At 38.7% G+C, this 20,390-nt stretch overlaps 1 protein-coding gene across 2 annotated transcripts; it reads left to right on the top strand.

The window, feature by feature from the left end:
- The first annotated feature begins 368 nt into the window (after positions 1-368).
- LOC106960108 (ceramide kinase-like protein) lies at positions 369-20,381 on the top strand. 2 transcript variants are annotated; one of them, XM_015053034.1, is made up of 8 exons: positions 369-832; positions 3,149-3,258; positions 7,862-8,092; positions 16,357-16,488; positions 16,890-16,985; positions 17,114-17,177; positions 19,142-19,272; positions 19,349-20,381. In XM_015053034.1, exons 1-8 carry the CDS (start codon positions 453-455, stop codon positions 19,537-19,539), a joined length of 1,335 nt encoding a protein of 444 aa, XP_014908520.1. In that variant the 5' UTR covers positions 369-452; the 3' UTR covers positions 19,540-20,381. The 2 variants fall into 2 exon arrangements, with proteins under 2 accessions (XP_014908520.1, XP_014908521.1); XM_015053035.1 differs by lacking the exon at positions 16,890-16,985 and having other exon boundaries at positions 475-832; positions 19,349-20,380.
- Positions 20,382-20,390: the final 9 nt, after the last annotated feature.

Genomic DNA, 20,390 nt, shown 5'->3' with positions numbered 1-20,390 from the left:
AAAGATGCGACTAAGGAGCAGATTTAGAAGTACACCGAAAGCTACAGAATTTGGTAAAAGAGACAAGTTCAAATCCATGCTAAGAGTGGAACTCCTGCAATCAGTTCTCCTCCGCAGCACTGATTGGTTAAGCAATGTAACGTGATCCTCCACAGCAAGTGATGGCAAAGCGGGGCGCGTCATCACGACTTTACACAAGTGTGTCTTTACCTCCGTGGCAGAGGCTCCGCCGAACCCCTGGGGTTCGATCGAACCCAGGTTAAGAACCACTGCTCTAGAATCTAGATCTATGCAGTTCTGATTCTTGGGTTAAACAAGGGTTAAAGGCAGTTAAATATAATATTATTCATATAAGTGTCTGATTTAGATTTGAAATAGTTTTCATTTAACCAAATAATTTCTGTCTGGTAGGAAATGGGACATGCGTTTCACAAAATATTACAAAACCATGCATGCGCGCCCCTGAGTGTGACCGCGCATGCATGTTGATTACACACCAGTGGATCGGCCGCGTGCCCGATGAAGCCGCTACCTGTCTCCATAGCGACGAGACCCCGGAAATACACACCGTGATCAGCTTACTGCTTGTTTATCGGACAGAAACAAATTTATATCTGTGGTGTTTTCTTTCTGTCTTTTCGTTTTCTTTTGTTTCCTTGAGTGAGCGTGTAAATATGTCGGAGCTTGAGGTTGAAGCGCAAGGGGAGTCGAGAGACAGCAGCAAGAAGAAGAAAAAGAAAAAGAAAGAGAAGCGAAGGGTAAGTGAGGAGGAGGAGGAGGAGGAAGAGGAGCGGAAACAAGAGGAGCAGGTGGAGAAAGAAAAGGAGAAGAGGTGAGTAGTAAATGAAGTTCCTTCACGCGTTCATGTTACAAAGTTAACATTAAATGAAAGAGGAAAGGGAGGATTTATGCAGATAAGCCTTTTAGAGAATTATTTCAAAATAAAAGGCCTCTTTCAACGGAAGTGGTTAATGACTTTTACTTTTTCACACCATGTTATGAATGTATAAAGGTATAACAGTTGGGATGCTATGTGTAGGATGAGAAGCACATCAACACGGAGTGCACCCTTGGTTGGAAATTATTCTTTTATTTTTTTCCAGGTAGCTTTTTTTTTTTTTTTTTTTTTTTTACTTTGATGGAACAAATAGAATTTAACTAATATATTTACTCTGAAATTTCTCGTTCATTTTATATTGGTAGGTTTCAATCAGAATTTCTTTGTTCTTTGTGCACATCCATCCATCCATCCATCCATCCAGCCATCCTTCTGTCCATCCATTTACTCTTGCAGGGTTGCAGATTTGTGCATATTAAATGCATAAATCGCTTAAATTGAGACCATTTTTAAAAGTGTACTTGCTAAACAAAACCGGTTATATTCTGAATAATTTTAAATATTAAGGGTTAAGGGGTTAAAACACTCAACCTGCTAGTTTGTTGACCAAAGCTTTAGCTCTTTTATGTTTGCTAATATTCAAACTGTAGGTCTTCCTCTAACACAGGACATTTTCAATCACGCAGGTCTTTTGGCAGTTCTTAACTTGTACTAAGTTAATATTTATAATTAATACATCCTGGTAAAAATATGTTCTTCATTCTTACTCCCCCTGAATTTCTCCTTTAGAATGATGAGAGCAAAACTCATGGTCATAAATTAAGTGAGTCCTCCAATATCACAAAAATATAAGTGGAATTAAAAAACATTTTCACAATGATCATTTCATGTAGGCTGTGAGTTACTCCACCACTCTATGACAGTGAGTGGGCAATATTGATTGATTGATTAATTGATGATACTCTTTGTCCGTACTTCACATCCACTTTCAGTATCAGAAAACCCTCTGAGAAATCATTAGGTTGGGGGCTGTTTGCACTGTTCTGTTACCGAACAGCTTGATGAGTGCACAGTGATGAAATAGCTACTAGCTGGTGGTACAAACTAAGATTCCCACTGTTTTATTTATGTTTGCCTCAGGCTGCACTACAAGAACATTGACAAACCTCTGATATTTCTTCAGACACCATTGTTCTTTAACAAAAATGTGTCCAGAAAAACTTTTTCTTAAATATGTTGTGATTCTAACTAGGTTAGACATACTTCTGACATTTTAGCATTAAAAATGGGAGTATAAAGTGTTGCTGCAATCACTGAGCCGCTAGAAAACGTGTTCCTGTGGTCAGGGGCAGCATAAAGACACTTTAGAGGATCTTTTATGGTTCATTAGCTCTTCTCTCCCAGATGCCATCCTGTGGTCACTGGGCTGTAGTCGGTGAGGGCCTTCATTTGGGTTGATGATCTACCTTTGTCTTCCTGAACAACTCATTGTGTCCTCTGGCAGAGTGAGGGTTTTTTTTTTTTTTTGTATTCAGTCCACTGCATGACTTTTTTGTCTCAGCCCACTCAGGATATTTTAGAAAATTTAAAATGACTGTACTGCAAACAACCTTGGCATTGATGGAGTGTTGCAAGATGTCTTGTTTGTACAGCTCAACAATCCCTCCTACCTTAATGACAGGAAGCCTTTTTGCTTTTCTCATCAGGGAGTTTTGACTAGAGAAGATGATTACTGGCCACTGAACAAAAAAGATTTAATGTCTTTCTAAAATAGTTTATTATCCCAAAGGTAAATTAAATGCTGTTGTAACTCATATCAACCAACTATCTTCAAAAGAGTCATTGTAGATGGTGATACCTTGGTCTCCAATAGCAGTCAGTCTTGCAACCTATCTGAAAAAGCCTCTGACTGAAGATACTGCTTCTGTAAGACAGCCTCAGTTCTGACTTCTCCTGTCGTATTAAGAAAACTTGATAAAGAGAAAGCTAGTTCTCCTCTTGGACTCACTTCTCGGTCATTGCAGTTGGTTTCTCTAAGACACTCATCTGCATTAAGGTCAGAATTCTGAGATTAAAGCCATTATTGTTTTTTTATTATTATTTCTTCAGTGGCCCTACTTGTCTTCCATATATGGCCGTGAGAAGGCCTGAGAAAAGATAACGAGAAAGCCTCTTTCACCTGTTTCTTCTTTGTTCATTTGATTGGTTTAAGGATTGATCTATCAGTAACTTTAGTGATGGACGTGTGTAAATAACATCTGATTGGTTGAAATAAGCTCAAACTGTGTGTGTGTGTTTGTGATCTGTCAGTGAGAGTGTGTTGATGCGAGGGATCTTCAAAGTGGGGAAAAAGAGCCACGATGTCCTGCTCACACGCACCAGGCTGACATGGACCCCCATCATACCAGAGAGTCCCACAGGTCAGTTACAAATGGGAACAACTCCTATGCTGTTCAAAATGCAACCCCAGCTACATTTTCTAAGAGTGTAGCTGCTGTTGTGTCTGTCTGTTTGACACAACCTGAAACTTACAGACATTTGTATACATCCATTACATATTCACGTCATTCTTCTTACTTAAACTGTTTGTGTTCATTGTAAATATAAGCCCTTTGGTTTAAGAAGGCGTTGCTTACATGTAGATGCTTCTGTGTGATGTATTTGTAGTACTCACCATGGGATTAATGACAAGTCTGCTGCTTTCAGAATGTTACCACACAAAAAGTGATTAGTGACCAGAAATTGTTATGATGATGGTAATTTCTGTTATGATGTTCGAAACAATAGTCTATGAAGTCCTCTAGGCACTTTGCCCTGCACTTTGTCTCACATAGGAATATATTATCAAAGTTTCGTGCATATCAATAATATATTTTACAAGTCAAATTAATTCTGACTTCTCCCAACACCAAAACTTGATGTGTATTTGAAAAAATATTTTCTGTAAATATTGAACTGAGAGGGTTACAAAGTTACAAGTGCCCACAGCTTCCAGTTTCCTCACATTTCTGTAATGTTTTTGTACCATTTTGCTCATATTTAGTGCTTTCCTGTTGTGTGGTAGATTTTTACTTGGAAGCCATTCAGACCGAACTGGTTAGTGAAGCAGGATGAAGGTGTAAATTCAATGTGTTTGTGTGTCTGAAGCCAATCTGTTTTGTTGTATTTCATCCAAGCTAATGTCATTAAGCCAGCACTGCGTAAGCGTGTGTGCGTGCAAGTGTGTGTGTGTGTGTGTGTGTGTGTGTGTGTGTGCGTGCATGTGTGTGTGTGTGCATGCGTGCATGTGTGTTGGCAGCACTAGAGAGCAGTTGGTTCGGCCCGTGGGGGGTTATTAGAGTCTCTCAGTGTGAGGAGATTAACGCACACATACACATAGGCAGTCTGTCAGCACGCTGTGTGTGTGTGTGTTTCTGTGTGTTGATGAGATATTTCTATATAAATGGATCATCTGCTCTTGTTTATTTCTAAACATAAATTCATCTAATCTATTTCTGTTAGGAAACTGAAACCGGAGCTGTCAGATACAGAGATTAGTTTTGCATTATTGCAGGTGGATAAGAGAGTTTTAAGCCATGGACAGTTGAGTTGATTTAACATTAAAATCTCATCTGACTTTTATGGTTAATTTCCAGTCCCCTGCAGTAGCCTTGTTAGTATCCGCTGAAGTCAGCTTCAGGTCAATTCACCAAACAAATGGAGAGATGGTTATGAATTGCTGTACTATGGCAGATGCCTTTGTTTTGTTTCCAAAATCTCTGCTATGAAATGATCAAACCTGCAGAAGAATCCAAAGGAAATGTAGATACTTTAAGAAACATTGTTATTGTCAACTCTTAGGTATGGTGTATTTTGATTGGGAAAATATTGGACTTTAGCATTTCCAATTGACTGATAACTAGCAAAATAATTGAGGATAATGATGATGAAAAATCAGAACACAGGAATTTAGTTTTATATTGATTCTTTCTGTGTGGCACACTGCATCAGTCCTTCTATTGACCCTGAAGAAGATGATGCAGATTTATTTAATTACTGGCTTCATAAGAAATAAAAAATCTCTGAGTTGGTATTCAAGAAAAGGTTTTAGTTTCCCAGACTGTTTTGAAACAACTCTTAGGATTTAGATCACATTTTAAAAGAAGCTCTATGTGACATTGGATCAATTGCAGTAAATTTAATGTTATTTTGCTCTTAAATGAGCAAAGTAAACTCAGTATAGCTACAGGTATAGTTATACAACTTTGCAATTTGTTTAGCAGATTTTCTCTCCCTTTAATCGGTTATTATGAGAACAGATTGCATTAGATTTGACTGTTTTAGTGAGAAAATCTGTTTTGTGTTTTCTAAAACCTTGCCATGGTTCTAACTTTTCTTTGTGGGGTGCATTGAAACTCAGAATGAAAAACATTATTATTTTTCAAGTTTTTACTGGGTGCATTCTTACGACTATGAAATGTATAGAATCCAAATCATTGTTTGGATTTAAATAGATGTTAGGCTATTGTATTTCCTATTATCACCGAAACATTACTAACAGGTACAAAAGGGCGTTTAAAATTCAGCTACGTATAAAGTAGATGGTATTTTGTAACCAACATTATAATAACACCAGAAGTTACAGATATAAGGTGTAGTCCAAAGGAAATATATGATTATCCTCTGAACACATATGTTTGTGAATGTATGCTTGTGGGTTTTTGTGTATGCGCGTGATCACACTATGATCCAAAACTCCCTACAGTTACCACATGGCCCGGTCACCATGAGACTGGACTGCCACTGTGTAGTGTGTGTGTGTGTGTGTGTGTGTGTGTGTGTGTGTGTGTGTATTGGCACAGTGGGTTGTGAGGTCATGATGGGAAACTTTCCTCCATCTGGAACAAACCAGTGCCTGTGTGTTTGCAGCCTCTCTGTCGGCTCAGTCAGCACAGATCAGAGTCATATTTCTCTGCAAAGATTAAAAAAAGAAAACATAGTCTTTCCTGCTGATTAGATTAGATGGTTTGAATGGGCCATTTATATATATTACACTTTTAATAAGTTTTTAAATTTTGGTGACTTTATTATATGATTTGAGTTTACCCGCTTTCATTCACCTCTTGATTTCGGCCATCAGGTGTTTCCGTCAAATACAGTTTGACAAATTGGTCCAGGTTCATCGAATGAGGTTTTGCAGCGAAATCCAGAGAAAAAGTAGAGTGAATAAAACCTAAAGGTAATATTACGTGTTGCAATTTTTGGTATCTCTACCCCTCTATTTTAAGTCCTATGAGCAGTGTTGTGTTTGCTTGCAGAAAATACAACAACAACAATAACAGATCATCTGAGCACATGAACCATGACCTCAACATATGGAGGCCTGGTTCTCGGGGGGAACAACGGTGGATGATTTGGGGTATTTGGTGTTTGATAACAGCAGGAGGGTTGTTCCCACAGAGGAGGTTAATCACCAATAACCATTTAGAACTGTTTCCCGATGAATCGGTCCACATTCAGATCTTAGTCTTTTTTATGCTGTTGCATTGTTTTATGCTCTGTTGTTTCTAATGAACTGGTGTTTAAGTTAATATCATCCGGTTATGATTACTGGCAGAGCTGCAGTCTAGTATTTATTTTTTTTATTTGCATCGACTGCGAAAAGTAAATAAATATTGGCCTTAGCTTAAGAGTTGCTCTCTTCTAAAACTCTTAAAGAAATTGTATGTGTTCCAGTATGAATAGTTTTGACAAGTGAACATAAAGTAGGTCACTCTTCAATCTGGGCTTTAATTCTAAACCAGATCATGTTGGTATAAATCAACAGGTGTAGATATTTTAGATAATTAAAGTGGATTATTATTTGTCACGAGAAGTTGGAATTTTTTGCCCATCTGCTGTGAAAGGTGTCATCACATGTAGCCTAATACAAATATTTTCATGTTGAATTCATAAAAAAGAAAAAACTAATTTTTTTTAACACACTTAATGATCTCGCCCCAATATTTTTAATGGATATTTCCCAGGGATGTAATGGTAAACATGCAGAATATTTTGTAGCGCAGCTTCAAAAAGTGACACCGAAACAGAACAGAGAGGACTCTCATCAAGGTTGTTCACGGAGCCACAGGAGAGAGAAAAAAAGTTGGCCGAATTTAACTGAATTACTCACCTGTAACATCATCAAGATAAATGTAGACATCAATGGTACTGAAGGAAACTCTGCTGAAGTCCAAATTAGCCAGTCAATTGAGATGCTTAGACTGGTTGACTGGTCTGCAGACAGATGAGGCTGGTGCTGTCCTTCCAAGTCCAAACCGTTGTGCTTTTATGGTGCATTCAAATACATTTCGTATGCTGGGCTTGTCCGAATATCAAAACAACACCGAGTGGTTTAAACCTTTTTTATTCTGAAATGTTATTTAAAAGAATCCTAAAACTTTTTTTTTCAGTTTTATTCTTGTACAATCCATCCACAATCCATCATCGACTATACCAGCTTAAAGAAATCTAACCAATTAAAAAGTATGTATTCTGTGTGTGTTATGAATAAAATGTGAGTGTTATGTAACGCAGTGTGCGACATTAGCTGTGCTGACAGCATCCTGAGAGAATTAGACGGTTTATCTGACGTGGGCCAATCAGATTTCAGATTCCCATCCTGATTAAGCCGGATGATTGGAGGATGTGACTGTGCATTAGGCCAATCAATAGATTAGTGAATAATTCTGCAGACGATATTACATAATTAGCTGCAGTTTGACCGTTCTTGTTTAACCTTCATCCTTCAGGTGAAGGTTAAACTAAAGAGAATGAAAATATTTCCATTAATCTCTTGCAATTTATTTGTAGTCACTAGCCTTTAATAGTTTTTTACTTTATGGTGCAGAATAAACTACTAGACCATTTAAAGAAATGGGTATTAAATGTTTCATTAATGTCAGAGGCGATATTAGTTTTTTCCGGATCTGATGGAGATGTTGTAGATTTTGTCTTAGCGTTTTGAGCTCACGTGTTGCACGCTGCCCACATCTCTCGCTGCAGGGGAAGGGAGCGTGCCGCAGGCAGGTGAGGTGCTGCTGCAGGACGTTTTTGCCGTGAAGGTGAAGAGGAGGCGAATGGCGGGCCAGCAGTCGGGCGGAGCCGTGCTCGGCCTCGCTCTCTTCCACAGCAGGAGGAGAGGACAGAGGCTGGAGGAGGACACGCTGCACCTCCACAACGCCTCCGCAGAACACACACACTCCTGGTATAACACTCTGAAAGAACTGCTCACAGGTAAATGTTTTGGTCATTTTCACAAATGAAACCAAACTGTGTGCATCGAAGCGTGGCGTCACTCTGATGGACTTGCTGACAGTCCAGGCTAAGAGTCGGCTTGTTTCTGTTACATAAGATTGAAGCAATGGAAACATGACTCAGTTCATCTGTGATTGTAAGGTGATTATGCAAATACTGCTGAGTGATGCAGCTCGCAATAAGACAATCACATTAGACAGTGATGTATCAGTAAAGAGACTTTGTTTACGCTTTTTTAGCCTTTATTTAAACTTTAAAAGATGCAGAAAACAAATGATGCAGTTCCTTTCTTAAATAGGAAAATAAAAATGTTATTGCCTTAAATGCTATAACATAGCATCCCTTTAGTGTTTGATCATTTATAGGAAAATTGACTAATGTTTGGATTAACTAATTATTAATTGGATAGTAAACATTAGTTAATAGGAGATTTTGTTTTTTACAGAATTTGAACCAGGTGAAGCTAAAACTGTCAATGGAGGAGTTCTAGGTAGAACATATTTAGCTTAAATATATTAAATATATTTATCATAAATGCAAAATTTACATTTTTTGCAGAGTTTTGGCTTCAATTACTACTTTTATTATATTGTTCTTACAGAAAATTATCTTTTTTTTTTTTGCATCCGTACACCCAAGTTAACAATTAATCTCTTATTAAGTTAGGTGACAATTATTTCAATAATTGATTAATTATGATTAACCATTTCATCCCCGTTTGCACCTGTATCTGCACTAACATCAGTAATAAAATACAGTAGGTAACCAACTACTGAGCACAACTTCAGTTTTTGGCCACATTATCCGTGTTTTTTGTTGCAATCGTTTCCATCAAGACTGTTCACGTTCATTTCAGTGAGGTGAGTCAGAGTTACTTCAGACAGGAGAGCTAATCTGATAATCCAGAAGAACAAAGACACACAGATTACACACATACACATTCAGCAGTAGTAACGATCATGCTGTCAGCGCTTGTTGTCTTCTGTTGTCTGCAGAAAAGATTAGTTAAACTGGTCTACTTGAAAGGTTGTAATACATGAGGTAAAACCTTTTTCCTTGGCGGCTGAATGACTGGCACTGAATATCACCTCTCCCCTTCAACTTGTGTCAATGTCTCAGTGCCTTCATGATGAATTGATACGTTAAAAAAAAGTAGACGGTGCTTGTAATTAATAGCAATCTTGTAAATAATCATTGGCTAGGCTTTTAACTTGTTCAAACCTTTTCTCAGAACAAAAAATTAGATCTGATTTGATTTCGTCTTCCTTTAAGTATTTTAGTCTCATTTTCATTCTTTGTTGAACATTATTAAAATTTTTGGCATAATTACTATTTTAATTGTCTTTTTTGTTAAATTTCAGACCATAGACGAAATATTTACACCATAGCTTTGGTCACTGAAATCAACACTACTTTGGTCAGATGAGACAAAACAAAACTACATGCAGAAAGATCACTCTGCACATCTCTCCTCTGTAAAACATAGTGTTGGCAGCATCATGATGTGGGGATGCTGTTCTTCAGCAGATCAAGAAATTCTGTATCTAGATGAGCAAAGCTGGTAGAAACTCTAGCTGAACGCTAGAAGCAGATAGACTTGAACTTTAACCTTTTCTCTGCGCCTTACTTTTAACTTGATGTTTCAGTTGAGTAATCAACAAGCTCCGTACCTCATGGGTGTTAAAAGCTGAGGCATAAAGCTTCGGTGTTGTGCACTTTTAATGTAATGTTCCTAAATAGCAGACGTTAGGAGTTCTCTGCTTTGTTTACACAGAGGAATGTAGAAATTACGCTTTAGATTCGCACCAAAACTTTCTGCATGTGCTCTCATTTACAAGTCTGCATTAGTTTTGGCATGAATGCCGACTGAAAGGACTGTACAGAAAATTTTCCATTACACCCCTACTTAAGGGTGTACCAGCTAATCTATTAGTAAATCAGGCAGCTTCCTCAGCGGCAGCCATCTGCTTGTCAGGAGCTTTTTCAGTGAAGTCCTGGATGCTACTGCACTCTGAGTTTCCCATGCGCTGATTTCCCAGGTGCACTGTAGTGGGCAGTGCCTGGCTGACTGTTAACTCACAATGGAAATGTTGAAGTGCTGTGTGTATGGAACATGCTTTACATTTCAGCTTTTTTTCTGCTTCTGCATCTATGCTGAGCCCAACAGAGACATTACAAGCAATCATTAAATGAGGAGGTCAAAGTTGACACTCGGGCCACCGTCGCTCCCCCACCATGGCATCAGCCTGACACGTTATCGCTGGTCACCTGTCTGACTGCGCGTCTGTCTGTCCATCAAACCAGATTACCCCTGAGGCCCCCGCAGCAAAGTCACAACTTCTTCAAGGCCGCGTTATGGGCCTCATACTTACGCTCATGAATGGCTCGCAGGTCGAGTGTCAGCTCGAGTGGTCACACTGCAGATCAAACTGTGACGGCCTTTGTGACTTTAAACACCGCAGTGTAGGAGTCTATTTCTGCATGTGTGCGTGGATGTGAAAGGTAAACACAGTCAGTCGCTCTGCTGCTCTGCGGACATTAAGCCTATTTTCCAGCCAGAGGTCAGTATGAAAAGCCTATTGTTGCATGGATCTTGGTGCCGCAGAGTGGGCAGTCTCGCCGCCGCAAACACCGTCGCCACTTCTTAACCTCTAGGTCCGAACATTAGGTTGCACAATGGCGAGCAGAGAGCACCTTGTTTCTTGTTTCCAGAGCGTCATTCTGTCCCGTTTGCTGTGTGAGGCAGCTGCAGAATGCTGTGCAGAAACTGAATGGCAGTCAGAGCTACAAAAGGTAAGTATTTATGCAGTATAGAGACTGTTTCAATACATGCAGTCAGACGACGGAATAATTGACTGCACTTGTTAAACAGCTGAACAGACTTACAGTCCAGTGTTACTGGAGAAAGCCCCAGCAGTGATAATGTGTGGAGAAATATATTTTAACACCATGTTAGCTATAAGTTACGCACTATGCAATTTTTTACTGACTTTTAATATTTTAGTGGACAGAATCTATTTGTCTGATATCACTTAAATGCTCTTCACATTTTAATCCAGTATGCAGCTTTTCTCTAAACGTAAAATTGCCATCTTTTATCATTACTGATCTTTAGCTTTGGTTTTATTTGGATTTTCTGCTCCGCCGTGCAACTTTAAGAAAACTAATGTCCAAAACTAAGCAAGGAAGGTCTCACAGCTATCTGTAATTTCTGCTATTTGCGAACATTGCAGTTTAATTTAGCTGCAGTAACAATGGAAGAAGAAAGGTGGATCAAACCAAAATCTCATCAGTTTAAAATCATATAGTTTGCTTACCCTGAACTAAATTACTCAAAGTGCAGATGTAGCACTAGATTTAATTTTATAGTAGTTTTTCTTTTTATTTTTGTCTGAATGGGGCCCTGAAGTAACAGAAACCCACTTAGAGGGGGGGTTCAGCTATCACTGATCATTTCCTTAAAATGTTTTTTATCAGAACTTAAATCCACATTTAGTGTCTTTTCATCTGCCAAGTGTTTAAATTTCCTCTGTTTTCCTATTTTAAATTCATTGCTTCACTATTTAAATGATTTCAGGACATATTTAGAATGGATAAGTCCATGTTGGATTATTTATTTATTACAGGTTGTGCATTTTAGGGTGATGTTGTAAATTGTGTTCTTTCGCAACTTGAACTACTTCAAGCACCTGGATGTTTGGCGCTCCCTCTGGCAAGTGATGGTGATTAATGGATGTTTTTTTTATAAGCGTTTCATAAACTCATATGGCTGATCATACAATTGAAATTGGGACATATTATTCTTTCTCAAAAAGTTTGACTTTCTTGAAAGTTCATCCTTTTCATGGTTGGTAGATGAGTCTAAAAATATATCATTTTCTTGTATCATGACCAATTAACCAAATATTTATTTTTCAAGTTTTAATGAACAGCATATATAAGCAACATATATTGATTATTGTATTTTTTGTGTTTTGTCTTTTTTTTTTTTACAAATAAGAAATCAGTCTAAGCATGTCTGTCTATCAAAATTACTTTATGGCCCTTTACAGCAAGCTCAGTGTTACACATTAACTGGTTTGTTAGTGAAGCCCTGTGTATCCATAGAGACAGGATGAGAGCAGACTGTTTACTTCCTCCCTCCCCTACTTATTTTACTTTGCTCTCTCTTTATTGGTTTGTCAGGAAAAAATCTTTGTTTTACTGCAACTTCAAAGGAGAAATCTGAATGTGAACCTTTGATAACGCCGGCAAACCAGAGTGGAAAATATTAAAGAGATGTCTGAATGTATTTTTATCCAGAGTGTGACCCACTGACACACACGTACACTAAGTAGAAGACGCATTTGCTTATGGAGTGTTTAGCATATGGACAGGAGGAGGTGGGGACTGAAACCTAAAACCTCTGTGATCAGTTGTGAACCTGCTATTTCTCCCGATCATCCCTGAACGTTCACGTCAGGATACCAGAATTAGGATTAATTTCTTCATTCACAATGTTTCGATTACAGCTCAAGCAAATACTTGTGAAACTGTTTCCATCCAGCCATGTAGGACGTTTACATTGTGTTGGTCGACGCATCAAAATGTATGATGATAAGTATGATAACATTTCCAAAGATTGATGATGCAATAATCAAAGTAATTTTGGACATTTCAAAAATTGTAGCTTTGAGGTTGTGATTATATTCATGACGTTTTAAAACACAACCACACATTCAAATGCATTTGTAGTTACGATTTTATGTAAACGACCAACACAAAGTGACACACGACCGTGAAAGGGAAAGCCATTGGCTCTCTTTACAATAAAAAAAACCTGAAATGCGTGATGTGCATTTGAATTCTACCTACTTTAATCTGCACTACTGAATAACATGCAGTCCATCAAGTAAAACTCTGTGTTGCAGAAAGCTAGCACTGGAAATACATTTCCTACCATGCCAGAAAACGTTTTCTTTTTTCAGGAGAAAAAAATAAAGCTCGTCAGAGTTGATGGGAGCATCTAAGGCTCTAAATATATTTCAAACCTGGTAAAAAAAAATATATCTATATATATATATATATATATATATATATAGATATATATATTTTGAGGTAGCTAAAGACTTCAGATTGGGGCAGAGGCTGCCCGTCTGCAGACCAGTGACCCTAAGCACAGCAGAGCTTCAGCTGAGGGGTTTAGATCAAGTATAGTCGTATACTAAAAGTCCAAACCAAAATCCTCAAGTTTTAACTTAGTGTGACTGAATGCAAATGCATACCACAGTTTTGAAAATTTTTTTGGCATAAAAACCAGAAGCCCATCTATTTTTTTCCTTCCTACGTCACGGTTCTGTTTCAGGCTTTATAGTCAATCACATGAATGACAGAAAATGAAGTTTAAGTTCTTGGCTTTAATGAAAAAGTTGAAACGTTCAAAAGTTATGAATTGTAACAGGCTAAATACATACTGAACTATATACCGAACATCAAAATATTCATGGTATACTAAACATTTTAGTGCTCATAAAGCACCAAACTGTTACTGAAACTCTATAAGTAATAAAGTTAAGGTTTATTAATTTAATCCTAGTAAAGCTTAACCGAGGTGTGTTTTGAGTTCATGCCTTTATTTGTGACCTCAGGTGGAGCCTCTGTTTTTGTCAACACCGTTCAGCAGTTGAGCTTCAAGTCCTGTGTCGGAAATTCAACACTGATCCATGACAACACAGAGATTGTTTACCATGGCAACGGTTTGGAAAACCAAAGCAACATGCTACTGACCGAGACCGAGAGACGTCTTCTGAGAAACACATCAGAACTGAACAGAATCGACTCCTGATACTCTCTGTGATTGAGTTGGTGGCAGCTCTCATGAAAGCAAGGAGAGAGAATTACAGTTCTTTACAGCCCCCTGAGGATGGGACTCTAAGTAAAGATGGAAACCTAAATTATGATTTGTGCAGAGGAGAGGTTTTGTAGTTCCTGATTTTGTTTTAATAAAAATAGCTCATTAGCTCATCCAGTTTTACTGTTTTCGTCTGTGGCTCCTGAATAATGGAGACTTAACAGCTATCCTTCATCAATTCCTTTTACTCATAAACCATAATGAAAAAAAAATCTCAACAAAAATAAATTGCAGGGTGAAATACACACTGAAACCTGTCAGTCTTTTCCTCAGTTTAAATATTTCCAATAAGATCATGAATTGACACCAGATTTCAGCAACAATCCAATTAATCTACACATAGAAATTAATCAAGAAGAATTTGTCTGCAAAATTAAATTATGGGTCAAAAATTTGAATGTCATGAAGATTTTCAGGAATACCTTTAAACATTTGTTTTTCTTTTTTTTCTATGAAAATAAGTAATTCACTCAAAAATGGTCTTTTTGAAAACAAGCTGCATAAGACTCCACTGTTGAAGAAAAAGCATTGTTTAAAGCTGGCTGCAGAACATCTGGACGATTCAGTGAAATGCTGTCAAATCAGAAAACCCCGACGTTGAACTCTTTTGAATTAATTTCATACACCTTGTTTCGAGGAACTCTGTATATCACCCCAAAAACATAACGCCAAAGAATGGCATACGTTAGTTAACTGAAGAAAGAATGAATGGATGAACTCACCAAGACATTCTTGATAACAATTGGAAGATAAAACAAGTTGAAATTTCCCAGCCATTCGACTGTTAATGACCTGACTATTCTCCAGCTGGAAAGCTGTGGAAATAAGCAACAATCAGAGTGCATACAGAGGACCCACAAGACCTTCGAGTTTCAAAGACAATTTGTTTTTAATAAATGGGTCATAATCACTTCTGAGTAATTCATGTGACTTGTCTCCTGCAAGAGATGGCTGGAAGTTGTCATTACCAGAAAAGGCTTTTCCACAATTTCATCAATTTCTGCAAATATATTATATATATTTTGTACCAGTAGCTTCATTTGCAGACGAATTTGCTTCGATATTCTTTGGCCGTGTGGATAATTTTGGCTTGTTGCTGACATCTGGTGTGAATTTTATCTCGTCCCCATTAAAAGAAAAACCCATGACACATCTAATACTTACTTTACCTCCAAATAATATGGTGGCTGACCCGTATAAATAGAGATACAATAACAAAAATGTAATAAATATTGGACAGGATGCTTAAAGACAGCGGGTGTGGCTTCTTGCACTGCTGGGGGTCCGATATGATGAAGGTGTCAGGTGGCTCCTCATAAGATCTCCGGAGAACCTGGACAGAACCATGGAGTGATGGTAGGAGGTGCACTTTGTGTGTGCAAGTGGGGTCATTAACAGGGCGAGGTCACGGCCTGGTGGGAGCAGATTATAGTCATGAGCTGGATAATGGAGCTGGTGTGTGTGTATTGATCTAAGTTAGTCTATGGGGATTCATAATGCGGTCTCTAAATCTGCCTAATGATGAGCAGTGTGGGGGGAGCCTCGGCGAATGTGTGTATTTTGGAGACAATCCTGTAAAACCACACACACATACATGCACACACAGTCTTCAGACTTGTTCATATTCCAGAAATGGGAGCTGTAGTCTAAGCTGTAAGAGTTTCTACGTGATTAACTCGTCATTGAGGAGTCGACTCTGGTTCTTTCTGGGTTGTTAGGACTAAATTCATTATTTATAACCAATAGCCATGCAGTGTGCTCCCTTTTTACCAATGTTTTGCTTTATATCTGCGCTCGATTCACAAAGCAGATTGCACTGAATACGTGGAGACTAAATCTATTTAAGCACACCCATCAAGCCCAGCAAATTGGAACAACGTTTTTTAATCTCTAGTTAATGTTCTATATTACTAAAGAGATGGGAATGATAAACCCCTTTAACTGATTCATTCGGAGATAATAAGCATTGAGTCATGTTAAAATAACCATATAGCTTTTGATTAGAGAAATGATTTTGAAAAATATGAAGCACGTTTCAACAATTGAGTATAAATTGATGACATCCCTCACCTGTTTCTTTTCTGTGGGTTTTTTTTTTGTAAACTAATAGAGCAACTTTTTAACCTGCTTTTAACACAATCTGCATAAAGAAAACATCTTTGGTCCTTGACAATTTGAAGCTATTGACCCTGATTGCAACTTACATAAATGTACGTAAATGTGAGCGGACGCTGTTAACTCTGCAGTATCGGTTTTGCTTACTGTAAACCAGATCCTGCAGAGTTTGCTCAAACGCGTCGCGGGTGGCAGTGATGGAGGGGCTCACTGCGGGTGTATCCATGTGTGTGTGCAGGGTTCAGCACCCGGCCCAGGTATGTGAAGGTGTTTATCAACCCGAGCAGCCACAAGAAGGAGGCCGTTCACATCTACAGAGACCATGTGGCTCCTCTTTTTAAGATGGCCGACGTCCGCACTGACATCACAGGTTGGCTCGTCTCACTGCTTATCTCTTTCTGCTACGCTTACGGCCATTCAAGTTTAGCAGTTTATTTTATTGTGATAAGAATCAGTTCAATTGCTACAGGAATTTGTTCTGTATTGGCATAAAAAAATAACAACAACAACAAAAATATGATATGAAATCTCTGTGTGTGCGCTTAAGTGTCCAGGTCCAAAGGTCAGAGCTAATGGCAGTTTCTGGTCGCTAGGTAACCTGATCCTGGAGGCGGAGCTAAGTCCATCTGTTAAGACAGAGGGACACAACTTCCTCTCATCTCCTTTCCCTGTTTTTTTTTTTTTTTCCCTATTCTCATTTTCTTTTCCTCTATCATCTTCTCTACGATTCCGCCTCTCCTGCTTGCATCTCCCTCTCCTCTTTTCTCACAGCTACTCCTCAACTCTCTCTTTCCCTTCTCTCAGCAGATGGCACGATATCCGTTGTCCCACTTTTTCTTTTGGCAGCTATCAAGCACACACAACCATGTACATCTGACCACACACATGCATGAACACTTTATCTTTGTCCATCTCAGTGACTCTCCATCTGCTCACCTCTCCTTTTTCTCCCTCTGTCTGTCCCTACGTGTCTTTCTTTCTGTCCGTCTCTGCAGTAACTGATAGGAAGGGTCATGCTCTCTCAGTGATGAAGGAATGCAAACTGGATGAATACGATGGGTCAGTTGTTTCTCTTTTATTTCTCATATCTCTTGATTTTTATGAAATAAAATACATGTTTTGGAATTGAAGTTTTCTTTTTCATTCGAAATCTTGTTTGTTCATCCATAGTTTTGTGTGAAGGACTATGCAAAACATTTTGGTAGCTAAACCATTTTTTTATGCCATATATATTTATTGGTACCATTTAGATGAAAAGAACGTCATTTAACCCAGCTCTGGGTCAAATATGGATCGACCCTCGTTCATTTTGACAGTAGATTTCATTTCCATCCTCAAAATTAGGTTACAGTGGATTATGTCTAACATTAAAACTGAGAAAGAGTGATTTAAAAACTCACAACTCACCTCCAATGTAGGTGAGTTGAAACTGATTACAAAACAAGGGGTTTTGTAATCTCCTTGTTAAAGTTTGAATGTTGTGCACATTTAGTTCTGTACTAGCTACAATTAAGCCCAACATTTTTCAAACTCCTGGCAATTATTCTTATTTAATAAAGATGTTTATTTTTTTATAGGAACTGACCCATACATTTAAAAAATAAGCCATAACACAGTGTAAAAAGTGTGTCAACTAAAAGATAAAAAAAATAATTGTTTTTGTCCCCATTTCACTAAAAATTGCATCGTATTAATTATCCTTCTCATTAATTAGAAATCTTTCGACATCCCTTCTTATAACTGCTGAGCAGCTTTTTGCGTGTTTCTCTGGTGACGATCGTTGAGGTTGAAAGTCTTTCTTGCCGTTTCCCAGTTCATATGGGGCACTCTGACTGGGCCACATCAAAACGTGTTTAGTTAAAACTCCTGGGTTATTTTAAGACATAATAACCCAGGAGTTATTGCGTGTGGAATTGACCAAGTGATTACAGGTGACTTTACAATTCACACGATAAAGTTTGATGTAGTTTTTTTCTCCTTGTAAAAACTATCTGACGTGTCAAATCAGTCGAAGATGCAGCTTTGATGGAGCTGTTGGACATGTATGAGTTTGTGACGCACTGAAGTGAGACGTGTAATCAAACAGAGGTTTACTGTGGGAGGCTGACACTAAAACACACTGACCCAGACTGATTTCTCTCTCTCACACACACGCAGTCACACGCAAACAAACACACGCGCACACACACACACAAACACACACACACACACAGGTTACATAAATCACATTGACCTGCCCCAGAGTGAGCTTTAAGAACTGCTTCACACTGTTTCAAAACCTTGTGTTCTTGAAGAATATAAAACTTTTATGAAGCTCTTGTCGCTCTACCTGTGGTTGGGTGTATAAGAGTGTGTGTGTGTGTGTCTGGGTGTGTGTGTAAGCAGCTTTTGTGCTCAGCACTCATAAAGCTTAATGTGCTTAGAGAAGATTAGCTCAGCGTTGCTAAGCTAGCTGCCGCGTTTGTGCGTGTGTGTGTGTGTGTGTGTGAGGCTGCACTGGTGAGGATTTGGTTGAAACCTACATTTGCCAATTAGGCTGACTGTCACCGTGGCGACCAGAGTTTCAGGTAATCCCATCCCCAGGAAGAGGGGGAAGGAGGCGGAGCCAGTTTATCTCCTATTTACTGCAAACACAGTCATGAAGATGGAGCGTCTCACTGCATAGTGCTAATACCACACTGCTAAAGTTAACTCTTCTCCAGCTTCACTCAGCTTTTATATTAAATTTGTCATCTTATATTTGTAGAAGACAAATATAAACCAAGGGACCTTGATCACAATATTGAATCATTCATTCTTGTACAAAATACAAGCATTAAAAAAGTTGACTGAACTATTAACTGAATTAATAAAACTATATTTAAAACCTTTTCTATTAGAGAGTCGCAACTTTTCAAGATTTTTATTGGAGTTTAAGGAAGTTTTAAAGGTTTACAAAATGCCTTCACCTTCACAATAAGAGCGTAGAGTTGTTTCTTGCATCCATCTGTCCTGATGGAGACGTGTCTTCACCTGTCCTCCAGCGTGGTGTGTGTCGGTGGGGACGGATCGGTGGCGGAGCTGTGCCACGCTTTGGTTCTCCGAGCTCAGCTAGATGCAGATTCTCCAGAAAACCCAGTGAGAGCAGCTCTGCCACTGGGGATCATTCCTGCCGGTAAGACCTTTTCATGCAGCAGAAACGCAGCCGGGCCTGCGGGAAGCTTCACGAGTTTTCATTTTTGCCTCAACAGGTTCTACAGATGTGGTTTCCTGTTCAGTCCATGGAGTCAGAGATCCAGTCACAGCAGCTCTCCACGTTGTTCTAGGTACGGCCCCTTTGTTCCTAACTCAGACCAGGTCAGACTTTATAGGTGGATTGTTTTTTTTTTCTCCAGCTCCTGCACACAGTTTGATGTGTGTTTTAATAGAAAAGATCCCATAAAAATGTATCCGAAAGGGTGAATGTTGTTTACAAATCACCAACAAACATCAGTGCAATATATTTCCCAATGAATATTGACGTGACTTCATTTATCTTTATTGTCAGAAAGCATGCTTGCTTTCTCTCCATTCTCCATCACCAGTTTGAACATCTGTGTTAAATACACTCTGTCTACTTTACGTCTATATCCTCAGGTCGTTCGGATTGATTTCCGCCCGCAGTAAATCTGTTGTTAAATTCAATTTGTTCAAACGTCAAGGTGAAAACCAATCAGGAGCTCTTATTGTTTCTGAGCTTCGATGCGATTGGCTGTCGTTCCATTTGAGTGGCGAAGGGACCAGAGTTTAAAAAAAACAACAAACATGCAGACAGATGGTGGTACTGGACTCTGGAGGGAGGAAAACGACAGATGTCCGACTGTCGGATCGGTTTCACTAAATCACAGGTTTTCCCTGCTGCTTGTGGTCCCCCCCTCCCCCACTGACCTCTCCTCACCTCTCTCCATTTCCTCTCAGGTAAACCTGTCGGCCAATCGGTTTGAAGCAAGGCGTGTTGTTGTTTTTGTTTGACAGCTTCTGGTGAGATGGTTCATCATGCATAATTAATACTGGTAGCTGGTGTGTGTGTGTGTGTGTGTGTGTGTTCGCGTGTGTGTGTGTGTCTGTGTGTGTGTGTGTGACAGAGAAAAAGAGAGAGAGAAACTGGGAGTATTAAGTGACACTAATAGGAGTAAAATCTGAACAACAGAGAGCAGTCAAAGTAAAGCAAGATGATTTTCCCATAAAGATGAACTGAATCAGGCTTTTATTTCCATAAATCTGATCTGAATTTACTCATAATTTGCTGATAAA

The sequence above is a fragment of the Poecilia latipinna genome, unplaced genomic scaffold, assembly GCF_001443285.1.
Source record: "Poecilia latipinna isolate Pla-1442-1.1 unplaced genomic scaffold, P_latipinna-1.0 Scaffold1156, whole genome shotgun sequence".
Classification (NCBI taxonomy): domain Eukaryota; kingdom Metazoa; phylum Chordata; class Actinopteri; order Cyprinodontiformes; family Poeciliidae; genus Poecilia; species Poecilia latipinna.
This window is presented reverse-complemented; position numbering and strand designations above follow the sequence as displayed.